Source organism: Hylobates moloch, unplaced genomic scaffold (assembly GCF_009828535.3).
Source record: "Hylobates moloch isolate HMO894 unplaced genomic scaffold, HMol_V3 SCAFFOLD_6, whole genome shotgun sequence".
Taxonomy (NCBI): domain Eukaryota; kingdom Metazoa; phylum Chordata; class Mammalia; order Primates; family Hylobatidae; genus Hylobates; species Hylobates moloch.
Window position 1 is genome coordinate 75,369,251 of NW_026652281.1, and position 17,720 is coordinate 75,386,970.

A 17,720-nucleotide genomic window follows, 5' to 3' on the forward strand; every position below is an offset into this window, starting at 1 on the left:
ATCGAGACCACGGTGAAACCCCGTCTCTACTAAAATACAAAAAAAATTAGCCGGGCGTGGTGGCGGCTGCCTGTAGTTCCAGCTACTCGGAGAGGCTGAGGCAGGAGAATGGCGTGAACCCGGGAGGCGGAGCTTGCAGTGAGCCGAGATTGCGCCGCTGCACTCCAGCCTGGGCGACAGAGCGAGACTCCGTCTCAAACAAACAAACAAAAAAAAGTCATGCTGTTTACATTCACTAAGGCATTTCATTCCTTCAGAGAAAATTTCACAGAGGAAATGGATTGTACCTGTTCGACGAAATGTTTATGCAGCTCCTGGCATGTGTTTCTACAGAGCTGATTTTCTTTAAAAGTGAATGACTCAATGGGTGGAGGTGTTCCTGGCGGGACAGAGTCACAATCACAGGTAGGTTGTCCTTGCCTGCCTGACACTTGCAGGGTGGTATGTGGTTTTGCTGGGCTGCTTGAACTGTCGAATTGTTTACTATCACTGGCAAGACAGACTGAGTCTTTCAAATGAGCAAGCTGGGGTGTGCAGCAAGTTCGTCCAGTGACCTCTGTAGATGCTTTTTCATAGGAGCCTTGAGGGCCAAAGGCTGGAGTAGTACCTAAGATGGGGAAAGCAGGTGAACACACGTCTGCGGTAGGCCTGTCATTATCCTCAGGCGCAACCGTATTTAAAGGAGTATAAAGTAATATGGATGAAGAAAGGCCTGTCTTTGTACTGTGGCTTTGTGGGTTTGGCCTTTTGGGATGTGATTTTCCTGGTAGAACAATAAGGTCCTCTTCTAAGTCCTCCATTTCTGTATCCATGCGTTTAGGACTCAGTTCCTCTGGAAAAATACAGTTTCCCTCTTTAAGATGTCCCTCTCCAAACATTTTTGATTCAAAGGGCTCCACTGGTTTTTCTGAGCAGGACTTCAGTTTTTCAAGCTTAAGAGGTCCAAAGTCTTCATCAGGTAACTGAAAGTCTGTGATACTGAGAAAAGACAGTAGTTGCTTTAAACTCAGCATACCATCCTTATGAAATGGAGCCGTGAAAGCATCATCATCTAAGGATAAATAAGCACTATTACTCCAAGAAAGGGAATCCTCTTTTTGATGACGACTTTTCTTCCCTGAAGAAGAAAAATAAGTCACAAAAATAGTAACAAAACCCAACAAAACAATCTGTTTCACTGATGACAAAGAGAACAGGATCTGCTAGATTTAAAAGAAACATTTTAATGAACCTTAATTTCCCCAGAATGAACTTAATGTTTACAATGAAGTCCTATCAAAGAAACATGTTAAACCATTCTTAAACATAATACCCAACAAAGAGTGAGCTTCTAAACTCAAATATACTAAAAAATGTTCATTACTTTTCCCATTCATGACTCAGAAACTTGGGTGAAGGGTTCAAACAACGGTCATGAGTTAGTGATTAATTAGCAGCTATTTTTCTGCACTACCCAAAACAGTGTATTGCTAGCCAGGTATGGTAGCTCACAGCTGTAATCCTAGTACTTTCAGAGGTCAAGGTAAGAGAATTGCTTGAGCCCAGGAGTTCGAGACCAGCCTGGGTAACACAGTGAGACTGTCTTTAAAAACAATAAATAAATAAATAAAAATTAAAGAAAATAAGGCCAGGCATGGTGCCTCACACTTGTAGTCTCAGCACTTTCAGAGGCTGAGGCAGGCAGATCACTTGAGGTCAGGAGTTCAAGACCAGCCTGGTCAACATGGTGAAACTCCGTCTCTACTAAAAATACAAAAAAAAAAAAAAAAAAAAATTAGCCGGGTGTGGTGGCAGGTGCCTGTAGTACCAGCTACTCGGGAGGCTGAGGTGGGAGAATGGCGTGAACCCAGGAGGCGGAGCTTGCAGTTAGCGGAGATCGCGCCACTGCACTCCAGCCTGGGCGACAGAGTGAGACTCTGTCTCAAAAAAAAAAAACAAAAAAACTAAACTAAAAAAATTAGCTGGGCATGGTGGTGCACACCTGTGATCTCAGCTACTCGGGAAGCTGAGGTAGGAGAATCACTTGAACCCGGGAGGCGGAGGTTGCAGTGGGCTGAAACTGCGCTACTGCACTCCAGCCTGGGCAACAGAGCGAGATTCCGTCTCAAAAAATAAATAAATAAATAAAACCAAACCAAACAAAACAGTGTATGGTCAACAGTATAAATAAATAAATACATAAATAAATAAAACCAAACAAAACAGTGTATGGTCAACAGTATTAACCAGGAGAAGGGACTGAGGACAAGTCTCAACTCAACCACTGATCTGCAGTGAAACCTTAGGCAAATCGATTTATTTCATTTTCCCTTTTCTCATTGTCTCTCATAAGGGAAGTGAACTAAAAATATCTACATTCTTTCCTACCTCTAAAACTGTGATTTCAACAGGCTGCCAGAGTATGGTCTACAAAATGCTGGCTCTTCTCACTATGGAAAACTTAGTCCCCTTTTGAAGCAAAGAGTAATTTACTGCTTTTTGTTTGCTTGTTTGTTTCAAGACGAGGTCTCACTCTGTTGCCCAGGCTGGGGTGCAGTGGCGAGATCCTGGCTCACTGCAACCTCTGCCTCCCAGGCTCAAGCAATCCTCCCACATCAGCCTCCTGAGTAGCAATTTACTGCTCTTATTGCAAATGGTATCCTACACCATTCAAAATGTTGCTATATCCTCAATGATGAATGCATAAACAAACTGTGGTATATACATACAATGGAAAACTAGTCAGCTATAAAGAGGAACAAAGTACTGACGCATGTTACAACAGAAACATACCTTAAAAACATTATGCTAAGTGGCCAGGCTCAGTGGCTCACACCTATAATCCCAGCACTTTGAGAGGCTGAAGGCAGGTAGATCACTTGAGGTCAGGTAGATCACTTTGAGGCCAGCCTGGACAACATGGTGAAACCTCGTCTCTACTAAAAATACAAAAATTACCCAGGCATGGTGGCAGGCGCCTGTAATCCCAGCTACTCAGGAGGTTGAGGCAGGAGAATCACTTGAACCTGGGAGGCGGAGGTTGCAGTGAACCAAGATTGTGCCACTGCACTCCAGCCTGGGCGACAGAGTGACACTCCATCTCAAAAACAAACAAACCCATTATGCTGAGCAGCCAGACACAAAAGGTCACATACTCTATGATTCCATATATATGAAATACCCAGAATAGGTAAATCCATAGAGATAGAATGCAGATTGGTGGTTGCCCAGGGATGAAGTAGGGGGTGAGGGGAGAGGAAATGGGTAGCAGCTGCTTAATGGGTATGGGGTTTAGGGGTGATGAAAATGTTTTAGAATGAGATAAGGTGGTGGTTGCACAACACTGTAAATGTACTGACTTGTTCACTTAATTTAAAATGGTTAACTTTGTTATGTGAATGTCGCCTTGAGAAAAAAAGTTTTTAAATGTAGCTGCAGGTTACTACAATTATAGCAGACTATTTCAAACTACTGGCTGGGCCTGGTGGCTCACGCCTGTAATCCCAGCACTTTGGGAGGCCGAGGTGGGTAGATCACCTGAGGTCAGGAGATCGAGACCAGCCTGGCCAACATGGCGAAAACCTATCTCTACTAAAAATATAAAAATTAGCTGGGTGTGGTGGTGGGTGCCTGTAATCTCAGCTACTCAGGGGGCTGAGGTGGGAGAATCGCTTGAACCTGGGAGGCAGAGGTTGCAGTGAGCTGAGATAGTGCCATTGCACTCCATCCGGGGCGACAAGGGTGAAACTCTGTCTCAACAACAATAAAAAAAACCTACTGTGTAAAAAACAGTATTTCTAGATTACTGGATTGCCTACTTTTTGATGATTTTGTATTCTTGTTCGCTTAAAAGATGATGAAAAGTCACAATTATTATTTTTGATTAGTCATAGCTCATAGACCAAGTCCATGTCCAATGGTACAGAGCAGCCTGCTACCTATTTTTGCACATAAAGTTGTTTTTTTTGTTTTAGGAACCTGGCTGTAAAATGCATATAAAGGTGCATTGGAACACAGTCACAGTTACAAGTTGACTTTGGCTGCTATGGCACATAGCTGAGTAGTTGAGACAGAGCACAAAGATTAAAATATGTGCTATCTGCCCCATTCTAGAAAGTATGCTGATCCCTAGTTTAGAGCCACAATGAATTACCCAGATTTTGTGCTTAGTTGATCAGATATGATTAAATTCTCAGTAAATGAATTAAAAGTTTAAATTACAATGTATCCTTGCTTCCCATCCTCCAAAATCCTGTGTCCCTTGGAGGCCTTAGAGACACTGCATTAGATATTTTATCCAAAAAAGTTGCTTAGGCCTTTTCATTACATGATGATTTCTAAATGAGACAGTCAGTGGACTCTTAGTCTTTTTTTTTTTTTTTTTTTTTGAGAGAGGGTTTTGCTCTATCACCCAGACTGGAGTGCAGTGGTGCAATCACGGCTCACCGCAGCCTCAACCTCCTGAGCTCAAGTGATCCTCTCACCTCAGCCTCTCAAGTAGCTGAAACCACAGGCATACACCACCACACCTGGCTAATTTTTCTATATATTTTTTGTAGAGATGGGGTTTCATCATTTTACCCAAGCTGGTCTCAAACTCCTGGGCTCAAGCAATCCTCCCACCTTGGCCTCCCGAAGTGCTGGGATTACAGGGGTAAGCCACCAAGTCCAACATAGAGTCTTACTCTAGTACACATTCCATTTTACTTCAAAAACACTTTCTGTATTAGCTGTGAAGCTTCTACCCAAATTGTGCTGAACCTGAATATGTAATATTATGTAAAACAATCAATACATTTTCCTTTTCAGTGTTGAAATGTTTCAGCTCTATTAGTGAACTCTGGCACCATACCGCCAGGTTTGAATCCTGGCTCTGTGATTTTAATTAAATTAAGTAAAGTTATTTTAATCTCCCTGTACTTTAGTTTCCTCACCTGTAAAGTGAGAATGAAAATAGATTCTACCTCATGTAGGACTGCTGTGATGATTCAATGAGTTAGTATCTGTACAACATTTAGAAAGTGCCAGGCAGGCTGGACACAGTGGCTCACGTCTTGTAATCCCAGCACTTTGAGAGGCTGTGGTGGGAGGACTGTTTGAGGCCAGGAGTTCAAGATCAGCCTGGGCAACAGGGCAGGACCTCACCTCTACAAAAAATTTAAAAACATTAGCCGGGCATGGTGGCACATGCCAGTAGTCCCAGCTAGTTGGGAGGCTGAGGCAGGAGGAACATTTGAGCCCAGGAGATAGAGGCTGCACCACGGCACTCCAGCCTGGACAACAGTGAGACCCTGTCTCTTTATCTTTATTTATTTATTTATTTATTTATTTATTTATTTATTTTTATTTTTTTACTTTTTTTAAGCCAGGGTCTCACTCTGTTCCTCAGCCTCCCAAAGTGCTGGGATTACAGACGTAAGCCACCACACTTGGCCCTGTCCCTGTCCCTTTTTAGAAAAGAAAGAAAAGGAAGTGCCAGGCAAATAGTAATTGTTAACTTTCATCATCATCATCATCATCAAACACATCTTGATTTACCCTTCACTCGAATAAGTAATTTTTCGTGCTGATATTTGTGCAAGGTGACTTCCTCCTTGGACCTGTTAACAACCGATGGGCTGGAAGTTGGCAAAAGTGGTTCACAATGATCTGATGCTGGGGTGCAGGCTGATTTTCTTTTTCCTCTGTATCTTCTACCAGGTACCTGGGCAACTGCCTTCCTAGACAAGTCATTATCTTCAGTGGGCCCAGAGGGAGAGCTGACTTTAGTTAATGAGAGAAGTTTCTGAGAAGTTCTCGAACTTGGTTGTCCTGTGCATGTGCCAGACATCCTAATTTCACTTTGGTCAGTTTCCTCATTGGAAAGGTTTAAATTTTTACTTGCATCCTTATTTTTATTTTTAAACCCTTTTTTCTTGACATCCAAATGACTGTGAATGACAGCCTCCAGGGCTACTTTCCTCTGGCAATTGGACATGCTTCGTGTGGTTCTAACATAATATTCTGCAGGAAACAGAAGGCCTTCAAGCATTGTGCAAGAATGTTTTTCTGCAGAAAGAGGAGAGGTTGCTTCCAGGCTAAGACTCTTAGGTTGACTTAGAATCTCATTTTCCTGAAGATTTTCATTTCTGCCTTCAAGAGCGTCACTGGGAGATTTTAAAGATTTCTCTGTTTGATTTTGTTCTTTTAAGTTTTGGTTTTCATTTGCTGGTAAGTTATTGTGAGTGAGTTCATTTAGAGAACATGAAATATTTGCCTCTAAATTAGAACTTGTGGGCAGTTGGCCACTTTTACTTATAGCTTTATTTACAAGGCGGTTATCTGTAGAGACAGTCATTTTTTTGCCTTGTGCCTCCAAACTTACAGGTGAAGTAAATCTAATGTTTTTTAGGCCGTGAGTAGTAAGTTCACTGCTACCTTTAGGAGGAATGTGTTCAAGGTGCTGACTACTACCGCTATCTGATAGAGTCTGTAAAGGAACTGTAGTAGCCCTGGTGAAATTAGGTCTTCTTAGGAATGTATCAACACCTTTTTCTGGTTGAGCAGTTGGTGGAATTAATACACTGTCTTCATTAATTTCTGTAACTGGTTCTGGAGAATCTGGAAGTTCAGACTTAAGACTTAAAAGGTGAGTTCTTATTTCAGTTACCGGTGATCTAGTAGGATTTTTGCTACTGATTTCTTCCTGTTCCTTTAGTCTTTTCCCAGACAATCTGAGTGAATCAGTGCCAAAGACACAGTCTCTCTCCTGTGAAATAAATGTTCTCTTCTGCTGCTTCTTTCTTCTGCTTGGCAGCTTCTGCTTTTGCTCACCATCAGGGTCACTGACCCTGTGGGGAAAATGTTCTTGGGTGTCATCTGTTCCTTGTATAGGTAATCCTCCTGGGCCATCTCCAGGGTTAAAGGACTCAGGCCCAACATCAAGTGTGATAGATGTCTTTTCTCCAGTTTCTTCATCAAGATGGGTTTTGATGTGTAACTTGTCATAAACACATATTTTATTTTTAGGTTCTGAGGAGGAAAAAAATGTATATAACTTATATTTTTCTTATAAAATAAAACAAAAAATACTCATTTTTAACCTATTATATATAAATACTACTAAACATTTATTTAAGAAATAATCAGTGACATTTCATTCAGGCAGATGAATTTACAGGTGAAATAAACCTATTTTTTAGGCTGTGAATAGTAAGGTCACTGTTACCTTTAGGAGGAATGTGTTCAAGGTGCTGACTACTTCTACTATCTGATGGAATATGTAAAGGAACTGTACATGCTCCATACTGTACATATTTTTAAAAGTTCTAATTTTTTAAATTCTAATAATCTATGAAATTTTAAGTACATATAAACAAATAGCATTGTGCTAAAAATGTTTTTTAAAAGAACAGAGTATTCTTTATCACACAGTCTCTTCTCTTAACTTCTAAATCTCAACTAATTTTCTATCTCATGTATTTCTTTCTTTACTTTCCCCCTTGGCTCAAGTAATTTTAATAACACTCCCATTTCAATAACCCTCAGTTTTATTATTATAAATTATTTGAATTTAAACATCAGAATTGACCATTGTTTTTAGAATATTTTCACCTAGAATTTTTCTCTGTTCATATACACTTAAATTAAAAAAAAAAAAACCTTTTGCTGGGCACGGTGGCTCACACCTGTAATCCTAGCACTTTGGGAGGCTGAGGCAAAGCAGATCACGAGGTCAGGCGATCAAGACCATCCTGGCCAACATGGTGAAACCCCATCTCTACTAAAAATACAAAAATTAGCCGGGCGTGGCGGCACGTGCCTGCAGTCCCAGGTACTCGGGAGGCTGATGCAGGAGAATTGCTTGAACCCGGGAGGTGGAGGCTGCAGTGAGCTGCGTCGAGCCACTGCACTCCAGCCTTGATGACAAAGTGAGACTCTGTCTCAAAATAAAAACAAAACAAAACAAAAAACCTTTCTAATATTTAAACAATAAATATAATTTCTGAAAATTGAGAGGAAAAAAAAGCAAGAGAGGGAAAAAGAATAAACAGTCTAACTGAAAATAGAGACTATAGATTTTATGGCATATGAATTTTATGTTAATTAGAATATATTGCAGCCGAGCACAGTGGCTCACACCTGTATCCCAGCACTTTGGGAGGCCCAGACAGACAGATCACTTGAGGCCAGGGGTTCAAGACCGGCCTGGCCAACATGGCGAAACCCCGTCTCTACTAAAAATATAAAAATTAGCCAGGTGTGGTAGTGCACGTGCCTGTGGTCCCAGCTACTCGGGAGGCTGAGGCACGAGAATCACTTGAGCCTGGGAGGTGGAGGTTGTATTGAGCCAAGATTGCGCCACTGCACTCCAGCCTGGGTGACAGAGTGAGACTCTGTCTCAAAGAAATAAAAATAAAATTAAAATTAAAGCAACTATTGCTAGTCATTATCTTCACTCTGTGGGAAAAAGAACAATAGCCAAAATATACCTGGGAAATGAATAATAAAGCAGGCATAAGTGAATGGTCTAGATTTACCTGAGTGGTTTAGCTGCGGTGAGAGCTCCTGCTGGGACAAGCAATCTTGTTCTTCTACTGTTTTCTTAATAGAATGCTTAATCTTTTCAGCTCTTTGGGCACGCTAGAGGAGACAAAAACAGCCCCAGAAATACGTTTTCTTTAAAGCTTTATAGAGTCAAGAACTGTTTTTAAATTATTTGTACCATAACACCTTAATTTGAGAATACGATTCACTTACCTGAAGGCGGGCTAGTGTCTTGCTGTATTCCCTTTTCAAGAATGCTAATTTCTCCTTTAACTGGAAGAAGAAAAACACCAACAATACTGGGCAAGTGGGAAAGGTGGAGTCAGAGGGAAGGGATGCAGTGCTTGGCGGGGTCCCTTGACAAGAGGCATGGAGTAGCACTGCTCCATAACAATCTACTTTTGGTTCTCAAAAAGCACCAAGCTCTGACCATTTTAGGATCTTTGCATAACCTGTTCCTATCATCTGGAACATGTCCTTCCTTTGCCAATTCCTACTGATTCCTCAAGCCTTAGTTTAGATTTTTATTTCTCTGGGATAGACTTCTAGGTCCTTCTCCAAATCTAGGTTAGACACTCTACCAGTCCTCTGTACTTTCCTTACCACAGTATTCTCATACTATGTTCTCTGTTTCTCCCCATCATCCAGATCCTTGAAGGTAGCAGGGACTGCCATCCTCAGTCACTCAACAAATGAATCTTCTATTTATCAGTTAATGGTCCAGGTATCTCTAGTACCTGGAATAACTGATACCCACTATGTGTCAATTAGTGCTCCAGATGCTATTCTAGATGCAATTTGCATACAGCGAGGGAGACAGATGATAAATAAGAAAACAAACAGATGATTTTACAAGGTAAAAAAATAACTACACAGATAAACAGTGATATGAGAGAGTTACTGGCCTACTGACAGGGACTACTTTAGTTACAGTGGTCAGGGAGGCATTTTTGAGGACTATCATTTGAGCCTAAGACTGAATGAGGAAGGAGCTAGTTTTGGGAAGGTCAGAGGGAACAGTACCCCCAGGCAGAGGGAACCACAAATATAAAAGGTCTGCAGTGGAATAGGCTACATACGTTTGAGAAACACGCAGAAGGCCAGTGAGGTTGGAGCTATCATTGCTCAATCTCCAGCCAGGCACACAGTAGGCATTTAACAAATATTTATTAAATAAATAACTGAATTGGGCTGAATCAAATTACTGTTCTCTGAAAGCCTAGATTCCCTTGTCTCTCTGGCTTCTTTGGTTCAAAGGATTCTCTGAGCAGCAAAGCCAGCCTAGGTTTTTCTGCTTTTTAGCAACTTTTTAGCTATACTCATCTTTCAACCAACAAAACATCAAGATCTCCATCCTCCATACATGCTTTTAAAAAAAAAAAAAGACCTACTCAGCTGGGCGCGGTGGCTCATGCCTGTAATCCCAACACTCTGGGAGGTTGAGGTGGGTGGATCATTTGAGGTCAAGCGTTCGAGACCCGCCTGGCCAACATGGTGAAATCCTGCTTCTACTAAAGATACAAAAATGAGCCGGGTGTGGTGGGGGGTGCCTGTAGGAGGCTGAAGCAGGAGAATTGCTTGAACCCAGAGGCAGAGGTTGCCGTGGGCCTAGATCATGCCACTGCACTCCAGCCTGGGCGGCAGAGCGAGACTCTGTCTAAAAAAAAAAAAAAGAAAAAAAAAGAGGCTGGGTGCGGTGGCTCACACCTGTAATCCCAGCACTTTGGGAGGCCGAGGCAGGAGGATTACCTGAGGTCAGGAGTTCGAAACCAGCCTGGCCAACATGGAGAAACCCCGTCTCTACTAAAAACACAAAAATTAGCCAGGCGCGGTATTGGGCGTCTGTAATCCCAACTACTCGGGAGGCTGAGGCAGGAGAATCGCTTGAACCTGAGAGGCGGAGGTTGCAGTGAGCCAAGATCGCGCCACTGCATTCCAGCCTGGGCGACAGAGCGAGACTCCATCTCAAAAACAAACAAACAAAACAAAACCTATGTGCAAAACATGCTACTAGACAAGTTGCCAACCGTATGGAATTTTCATTTTTTTTTTTGAGACAGAGTCTCACTCTGTCGTCCAGCCTGGAGTGAAGTAGCACGATCTCGGCAGCTCTCTGCAACCTCAGCGTCCCCTGGTTCAAGCGATTCTCGTGCATCAGCCTCTGAGGCCTGAGCCTCTGGGACTACAGGCTGGCGTCACCACACCCGGCTAATTTTTGTATTTTTAGTAGAGACGGGGTTTCACTACGTTGCCTAGGCTGGTCTCAAACTCTGAGCTCAAGCTATCTGCCCATCCTGGCCTCCCAAAGTGCGGGGATTACAGGCGTGAGCCACGGAGACTGGCCTCCCACCAATCTTATCAATGTCTGGGGATTATCTTGTTTACTTATAAATGATCTTTCTCACCTCTACCAGAAGGTAAGCCAGGATAAGAATAACATCAGCACAAGCTGGAAACATCCTAAAAGTCTATCAGTAGTACAGTAAGCAAGGGCACTTCCAAGGCCAGGTGCAGTGGCGGGTTCCTGTGATCCCAGCTACTCGGGAGACTGAGGCAGGAGAGTCGCTTGATCCCAAGAGGCGGAGGTTGCAGTGAGCCGAGATCGCGCCACTGCACCCCAGCATGGGTGGCAGAGTGAGACTCTGTCTCAAAAAAGAAGAAAAACAGAAAAGGAAAAAAAAGAAACGAAACGAGGGCACTTCCAAACTACAACATACTGTCTAGAACTTAAAAAAGAAAGCAAGGTAGATAAACATGTCCTGACAGGAATGCTAAACAGGGGTATGAAAAACGGAACCTGCAGAACCATTCAGATCATACCATTTATGAACATTCCCTTCTCCAAAAAATATACATAGGATTCCTTTTTGGTGGTTAGGGATACGCCCCTCCTCCACCACCCACACTAGCACACGAAAGGACCTGGAAGTACCAGACTTAAAAGATTTCCTTGAGGCCGTCCAGGGGAAGAAGTAAAGATTGAGGGTGTGGGAGGGGGGAGGAGCAAGGGTGTCGATACAGCTTTATCTATAAAGTGTTACACATTGTATTACTGCGCTGCTACTGTAATATAATTTGTTCTTTAAACGCCACCACGTGAGCACCACGCTATTTCCACATTTTCATTTTCTGCGCCCCCTCAGCCCTAAGAGGAGGGGGTGGTCAGACGATACTGCTGCCCTTGGACTGCCGAGGACACAAAGCCTGGCCTAAAACCCTGGGAAAGCGGGGTCAGAGTCCTGCGTCCGCCCTTCCCGCACCCCCTGGCACCTTTTCCTTCTCCTCACAGCTGAGGGGCTTCCCGGGAGGCTCTTCCATCGGGCAGGCGACAGAACGAAAAGAGCAGCCGTCGCCGACCCCAGGCCTGCCGACACCGGGACCCAGTTGGCCCTGGGCCGGGGAGGCGCCCCAAGAAGGAATGGGGAGCCCGGGATCGCACCCTCAGTGCGCGATCAGCTGACCCACGCGGGCCAAGCGCGCCCTAAACTCCGGCCAATTAAATCCACCATTCAGCCTGCGCACGCGCAGCAGTAGACGGCCGAGCAGTGGAGCGAGGCCGCCTAAAGGAGAACCGAGCTGTCGATGAGTCCCAGTGGGCCACCTGGAGCGGAAGTGGAGGAGCGGCCGGAAGTAGCCGGAATCTCTGAAAGACTGACCGATTGACTCTGACAGGATCCGGGGCTGAGGGAAGGAGGCGGCGGCCATGGAGTTGGGCGAGCTGCTCTACAACAAGTCTGAGTACATCGAGACGGTGCGCGGGTCCAGATAGCTATCCTCCTCTTTCCAACCCTGCGTCCCTTTGAGGCCTGGTCGGCGTTCCCAACCTACCCCTACCCCACCCACCCCTGTCCCTTGGGCGGTTAGTCCCGGATTATCTGGCGACGCCCCGTGTACCGTCTGGCTTTGCTGTTTACTCCGCTCATGGCCAGTTTAGGCCTTTTGTATTTATTCCTGATTTTCTCATAGGGATAAAGTGCCTTCAGGAGGATAGGACAAGTCCCATCCTGTTCATATGAATTACAGCTCGGACTTCGGGCCCTTTTACATTGCCTTTTGTAATCTGTTAACTTGCGCTAAAAACGATTGGGTTCTTTTTTTTTGAGGAGGGGGGTGGGGAGGCGGAGACTCTCTGTGTCGCCCAGGCCTGAGGGCAGTGGCGCGATCTCTGCTCACTGCAACCTCCGCCTCCCGGGTTCAAGCGATTCTCCTGCCTCAGCGTCTCGAGTAGCTGGGATTACAGGCGCCCGCCACCACGCCCGGCTAATTTTTGTATTTTTTGGTAGAGACGGGGTTTCACCATGTTGGCCAGGCAGGTCCCTAACTCTTGACCTCAGGTGATCGACCCGCTTCGGCCTCCCAAAGTGCTGGGATTATAGGCGTGAGCCACCGCAGCCTGCCGATTTGGTTCTTTGTGATCAGTACATGATATGTTTGTAAAATCTTGGAAACAGGGCAGGTGGTCAATTAACGTTACTATTGTTATTTTGGTTTTCTTTGATTTGTCACAACTCTGATACTCATAAAGTCATTATCCTCGTTTTAAGGCCGTAAAGCCCAAGTGTGGAAGTGGAATTTGAATCCGCGTCTGTCTAATGCCACCAAGCAATAGACATTCAAATTATGAGTTTATTCCTTGAGTCCATAGTTTCCTTTATTTTTTTATTTTTTGAGACAGGGTCTCACTCTATTGCCCAGGCTGGAGTGCAGTGGCGCAATCACAGCTCATTGCAGCCTCGGCCTTCCAGGCTCAAGCGATCCTCCAGCCTCAGCCTTCTGAGGAGCTGGGACTACAGACACGCGCCACCATGCCCTGCTAATTTAAAAAAATTTTTTTTGTGCAGAAGGGGTCTCACTATGTTGCCCAGGCTGGTCTTGAACTCCTGGCCTCAAGGGATCCGTCTGCCTCAGCCTCTCAAAGTGCTGAGATTACAGGCATGAGCCACCACACTCAGCCATAGTTTCCTAATCCATCATTGCTTTTTTGATATCCTGGACTCACTCCATTGTGGACAGCACCACACTTTATGTTTTTTTCTCTCAAATAATGAACTTTCTTGATGGAAACCTGTGGTCCAGAAACCTATTAAGTTTGCTCTCCCCGGTTTTCCCTTGTTTTCTTTTAGGCATCTGGGAACAAAGTCAGTCGCCAGTCAGTGTTGTGTGGAAGCCAGAACATCGTTCTCAATGGCAAGGTAAGGGACAAAGCCAGCTCCAGGCTGCAAACCTTAGCTTGCTTTCTGCTAATTATCACCATAGCAGGGCAGATAAAATGTTGCCATATCTCCCATTTATTGTTGTACATTTTTAATTCTCTTGTTTTTAAATTTTTTATTCTCTAAGTTGGATCTCCTTTTTTTTTTTTTTTTTGAGACAGAGTCTCACCCTGTCGCCCAGGCTGGAGTGCAGTGGCCCCATCTCAGGTCGCTGCAACCTCCGCCTCCTAGGTTCAACCAGTTCTCCTGCCTCAGCCTCCCGAGTAGCTGGGATTACAGGCACCTGCCACCAAGCCCGGCTAATATTTTGTATTTTTAGTAGAGACAGGGTTTCACCGTGTTGGCCAGGCTGGTCTCGAACTCCTGCCCTCAAGTGATCCACCCACCTCGGCCTCCTAAAGTGCTGGGATTATAGGCGTGAGCCACTGTGCCCAGCCTAAGTTGGATCTCTTGAATGCAAAAAGGTTCAATAAGAGGCAACAGAAAACCTTTTTTCTTTTATGCCAGGAACAAAATACAGTGGTACCTAGAACCAATATTATTTTACGATATTATAGTGTGCATTAAACTACTGGGCACAAAGTGTAACAGGTAATGAAATATTTGAAGGTGGAAACTAAAGTAATACTTATAAAATTATCTCTTTAGTAAAAATTAATTCACTATTAACTGAAACTCTTAAAACGAATGTGACAATTGGAAAATATATTAAAAGTATGAGACAAATATGCAAAGTGGAATCTGAAAGCCTGAGAATCTTGTAATCCAAATAAATTACAATAGCAAAGAGACAAGTATAAACTTGGAAGAGAAAATATCACAAGGTATATTTGAGCTTGACAAACAGTGAAGTTCACAGTTGTTTTCCTGCCATCTGGAACACTCAATTTTGAAATTAATTTTTCTTTAAATATTACATCTCTAACTTCCAGAAGGAAAATAGTCTCATTATAACCAAGAGATCACAAATATTTTCAGTAGAAGATAATTAGTCTCCATTAAGCCTATCATACCAAGGAATTAAGTGGAAAAGAAATATAATTCAGTAATTGCTGCTCAGACATACTGTTTCTTTTTTTTTTTTTTTTTTTTTTTTTGAGACGGAGTCTCACGCTGTTGCCCAGTCTGGAGTGCAGTGGTGCGATCTCGGCTCACTGTAAACTCTGCTCCCAGGTTCATGCCATTCTCCTGCCTCAGCCTCCTGAGTAGCTAGGACTACAGGCACCCGCCACCATGCCTGGCTAATTTTTTGTATTTTTATTAGAGACGGGGTTTCACCATGTTAGCCAGGATGGTCTCAATCTCCTGAGCTCGTGATCTGCCCACCTCAGCCTCCCAAAGTGCTGGGATTACAGGCATGAGCCACCGCGCCCGGCCTAATTTTTGTATTTTTAGCAGAGACAGGGTTTCACCATGTTGGCCAGGCTGGTCTCGAACTCCTGACCTCAGATGATCCATCCACTTCAGCCTCCCAAAGTGCTGGGATTACAGGCATGAGCCACCGCGCCTGGCCCAAGATTTTTTTTCTTATGGTGGACTATATATAACAATTTGCCATTTTAACAATTTTTTAAAAATTTTTATTATTTGAGACAATCACCCAGGCTGGAGTGAAGTGGCACCATCTCAGTCTCTACAACCTCCACCTCTTGGCTTCAGGGATTCTCATGCCTCAGCCTCTCGTGTAGCTGGGACTATAGGTGCACGCCACTACACTGGGCTAATTTTTGTATTTTTAGTAGAGACAGGGTTTTGCCACGTTGGCCAGGCTGGTCTCAAACTCTTGGCCTCAAGTGATCCACCTGCCTTGGCCTCCCAAAGTACTGGGATTACAAGCGTGAGCCACTGCACCATATATATAATAAAATAATATATATTATATAAAATAAATGTGTATATTAAAATATATTATAAAAAAATATATATGGTGTAATAATAATTATTATATAATATAATATATGTATATATATAAAATATAATTTTTAAAATATATATGTATATATAAAAAATATATATATGTGTATATATATAAATATATATATGTGTATATATATATAAATATATATATATGTGTATATATATATTTTTTTCCCATACACAGTTTCGCTCTTGTTGCCCAGGCTGGAGTGCAATGGCACGATCTTGGCTCACCACAACATCCACCTCCCAGGTTCAAGTGATTCTCCTGCCTCAGGCTCCCCAGTAGCTGGGATTACAGGCATGTGCCACCACGCCCAGCCAATTTTATATTTTTAATAGAGGCGGAGTTTCTCTATGTTGATCAGGCTGGACTCAAACTCCCAACCTCAGGTGATCTGCCCTCCTTGGCCTTCCAAAGTGCTGGAATTACAGGCATGAGCCACTGCACCCAGCCTTACCAATTTTTAAGTGTACAATTAATTGCATTAATTACATTCACAATGTTGTACAACCATCTCCACTATCCATTTCCAAAACTTTTTCATCACCCCAAATAAAAACTCTACACATTAAGGAATAAATGCCCATTCCCTACTTCCTTCCGTTGCTGATGGCCTGAATCTACTTTCTGTCTCTATGAATTTGCCTATTCTTGATATTTTATATAAGTGGAATCATACAATATTTGTCCTTTTTGTCTGGCTTATTTCACTTAGCGTAAGGTTTTCAAGGTTCATCCTTGTTAAAGCACGTCAGAACTTCATTCCTTTCCACAGCGGAGTAATACTCCGTTGTATGTATATGCCACATTTCATATAGGCACTTGGATTGTTTCTACCCTTTGGCTATTGTGAATAATGCTGCAGTGAACACTGATGTGCAAGTATCTGTTTGCGTCCCTGTCTTCAGTTTTTTTGAGTATATACCTAGGAGTGTATATACTCAATACTTAATTTGGCAATGTTTGGTATATACAAAAGAGTATGATTGCCGGGACAAATGGTGAGTCTATGTTTAACTTTTTGGGAAACTGACAAACTTGTTTCTGAAATGGCTACACCATTTTACATTTCCACCAGCATTGTGCAGGGTTCCAGTTTCTCCACATCTTTACCAACACTAGTTATTTTCTGTTTTTTTTGGATTATGGCCATCCAAGGGGGTATAAAATGGTATCTCATTGTGGTTTTGATTTGTATTTCCTTAATGACTAATGATGTTGAACATCTTTGAATGTTGCTTATTGGTCATCTGTATATCTTCTTTAGAGAAATGTCTGTTCAGTCCTTTGCCTATTTTTATATTGTGTTGTCTTTTTCTTACTGTGTTTTAGGAGTTCTTTATGTATTCTGGATATTAAACACTTATCAGATATATGATTTGCAAATGCTTTCTTCCTTTCTGTAGATTTTGTGCATCCCTTTGATACTCAAAAGTCTTTAATTTTGAAGTCTGGTTTATATGTTTTTTCTTTTGTTGCTTGTGTTTTCAGTGTCATATTAAGAATCCAAACTTATGCCATGAAAATTTACTGCCGTGTTTTCTTCTAAGAGTGTTAATGGTCTTAGTGCTTGTGTTTAGGTCGTTGATCCATTTTGAGTTAATTATTATTATTATTTTTTTTGAGACGGAGTTTCCCTCTCGTTGTCCAGGCTGGAGTGCAGTAGTGCGATCTCAGCTCACTGCAACCTCTGCCTCCTGGGTTCAAGTGATTCTCCTCCCTCAGCCTCCTGAGTAGCTGAGATTACAGGCATGCGCCACTATGGCTTACTAATTTTGTATTTTTAGTAGAGACAGGGTTTCTCCATATTGGTCAGGCTGGTCTCAAACTCCCGACCTCAGGTGATCTGCCAGCCTCGGCATCCCAAAGTGCCGGGGTTACAGGCATGAACCACTGTACCCGGCTTGAGTTAATTTTTTTATATGGTTTGAGGTAGGGGTCTAACTTAGTTCTTTTGAATGTAGAAATACAGTTATCCTGGCACCGTTTGTTGAAAATACTATTCTTTCCCTGTTGAATGGTCTTGGCACTCTTCTAGAAAATCAATTGGTCATAGACAAATGGATTTATTTGTGGACTCT

The 17,720-nt window shown here is 43.0% G+C and overlaps 2 protein-coding genes across 5 annotated transcripts in view; one reads left to right on the forward strand and one right to left on the reverse strand.

The window, feature by feature from the left end:
- The window catches only part of PALB2 (partner and localizer of BRCA2), a 35,272-nt gene extending 23,296 nt beyond the window's left edge, over positions 1 to 11,976 (reverse strand). Inside the window, exons 1-5 of one of the 2 annotated variants that reach the window (XM_032157126.2) lie at positions 11,776 to 11,976; positions 8,719 to 8,778; positions 8,499 to 8,601; positions 5,518 to 6,990; positions 288 to 1,117 (exon numbers count right to left, since the gene is read on the reverse strand). In XM_032157126.2, the coding sequence (XP_032013017.1) occupies positions 288 to 1,117; positions 5,518 to 6,990; positions 8,499 to 8,601; positions 8,719 to 8,778; positions 11,776 to 11,823 (2,514 nt within the window). In that variant the 5' untranslated portion in view covers positions 11,824 to 11,976. Of the gene's footprint in view, positions 1 to 287; positions 1,118 to 5,517; positions 6,991 to 8,498; positions 8,602 to 8,718; positions 8,779 to 10,910 lie in introns of both variants that reach the window. The other variant, XM_032157125.2, reaches the window with a different exon arrangement.
- Positions 11,977 to 12,017: 41 nt separating this feature from the next.
- The window catches only part of DCTN5 (dynactin subunit 5), a 30,716-nt gene continuing 25,013 nt past the window's right edge, over positions 12,018 to 17,720 (forward strand). For 2 of the 3 annotated variants that reach the window (XR_009214162.1, XM_032157127.2), the window contains exons 1-2: positions 12,101 to 12,256; positions 13,629 to 13,697. Coding sequence is in view for 2 of the 3 variants with exons in the window: in XM_032157127.2 (XP_032013018.1) it covers positions 12,209 to 12,256; positions 13,629 to 13,697 (117 nt within the window). In the remaining variant the exon portion in view is untranslated. Of the gene's footprint in view, positions 12,257 to 13,628; positions 13,698 to 17,720 lie in introns of all 3 variants that reach the window. The other variant, XM_032157128.2, reaches the window with a different exon arrangement.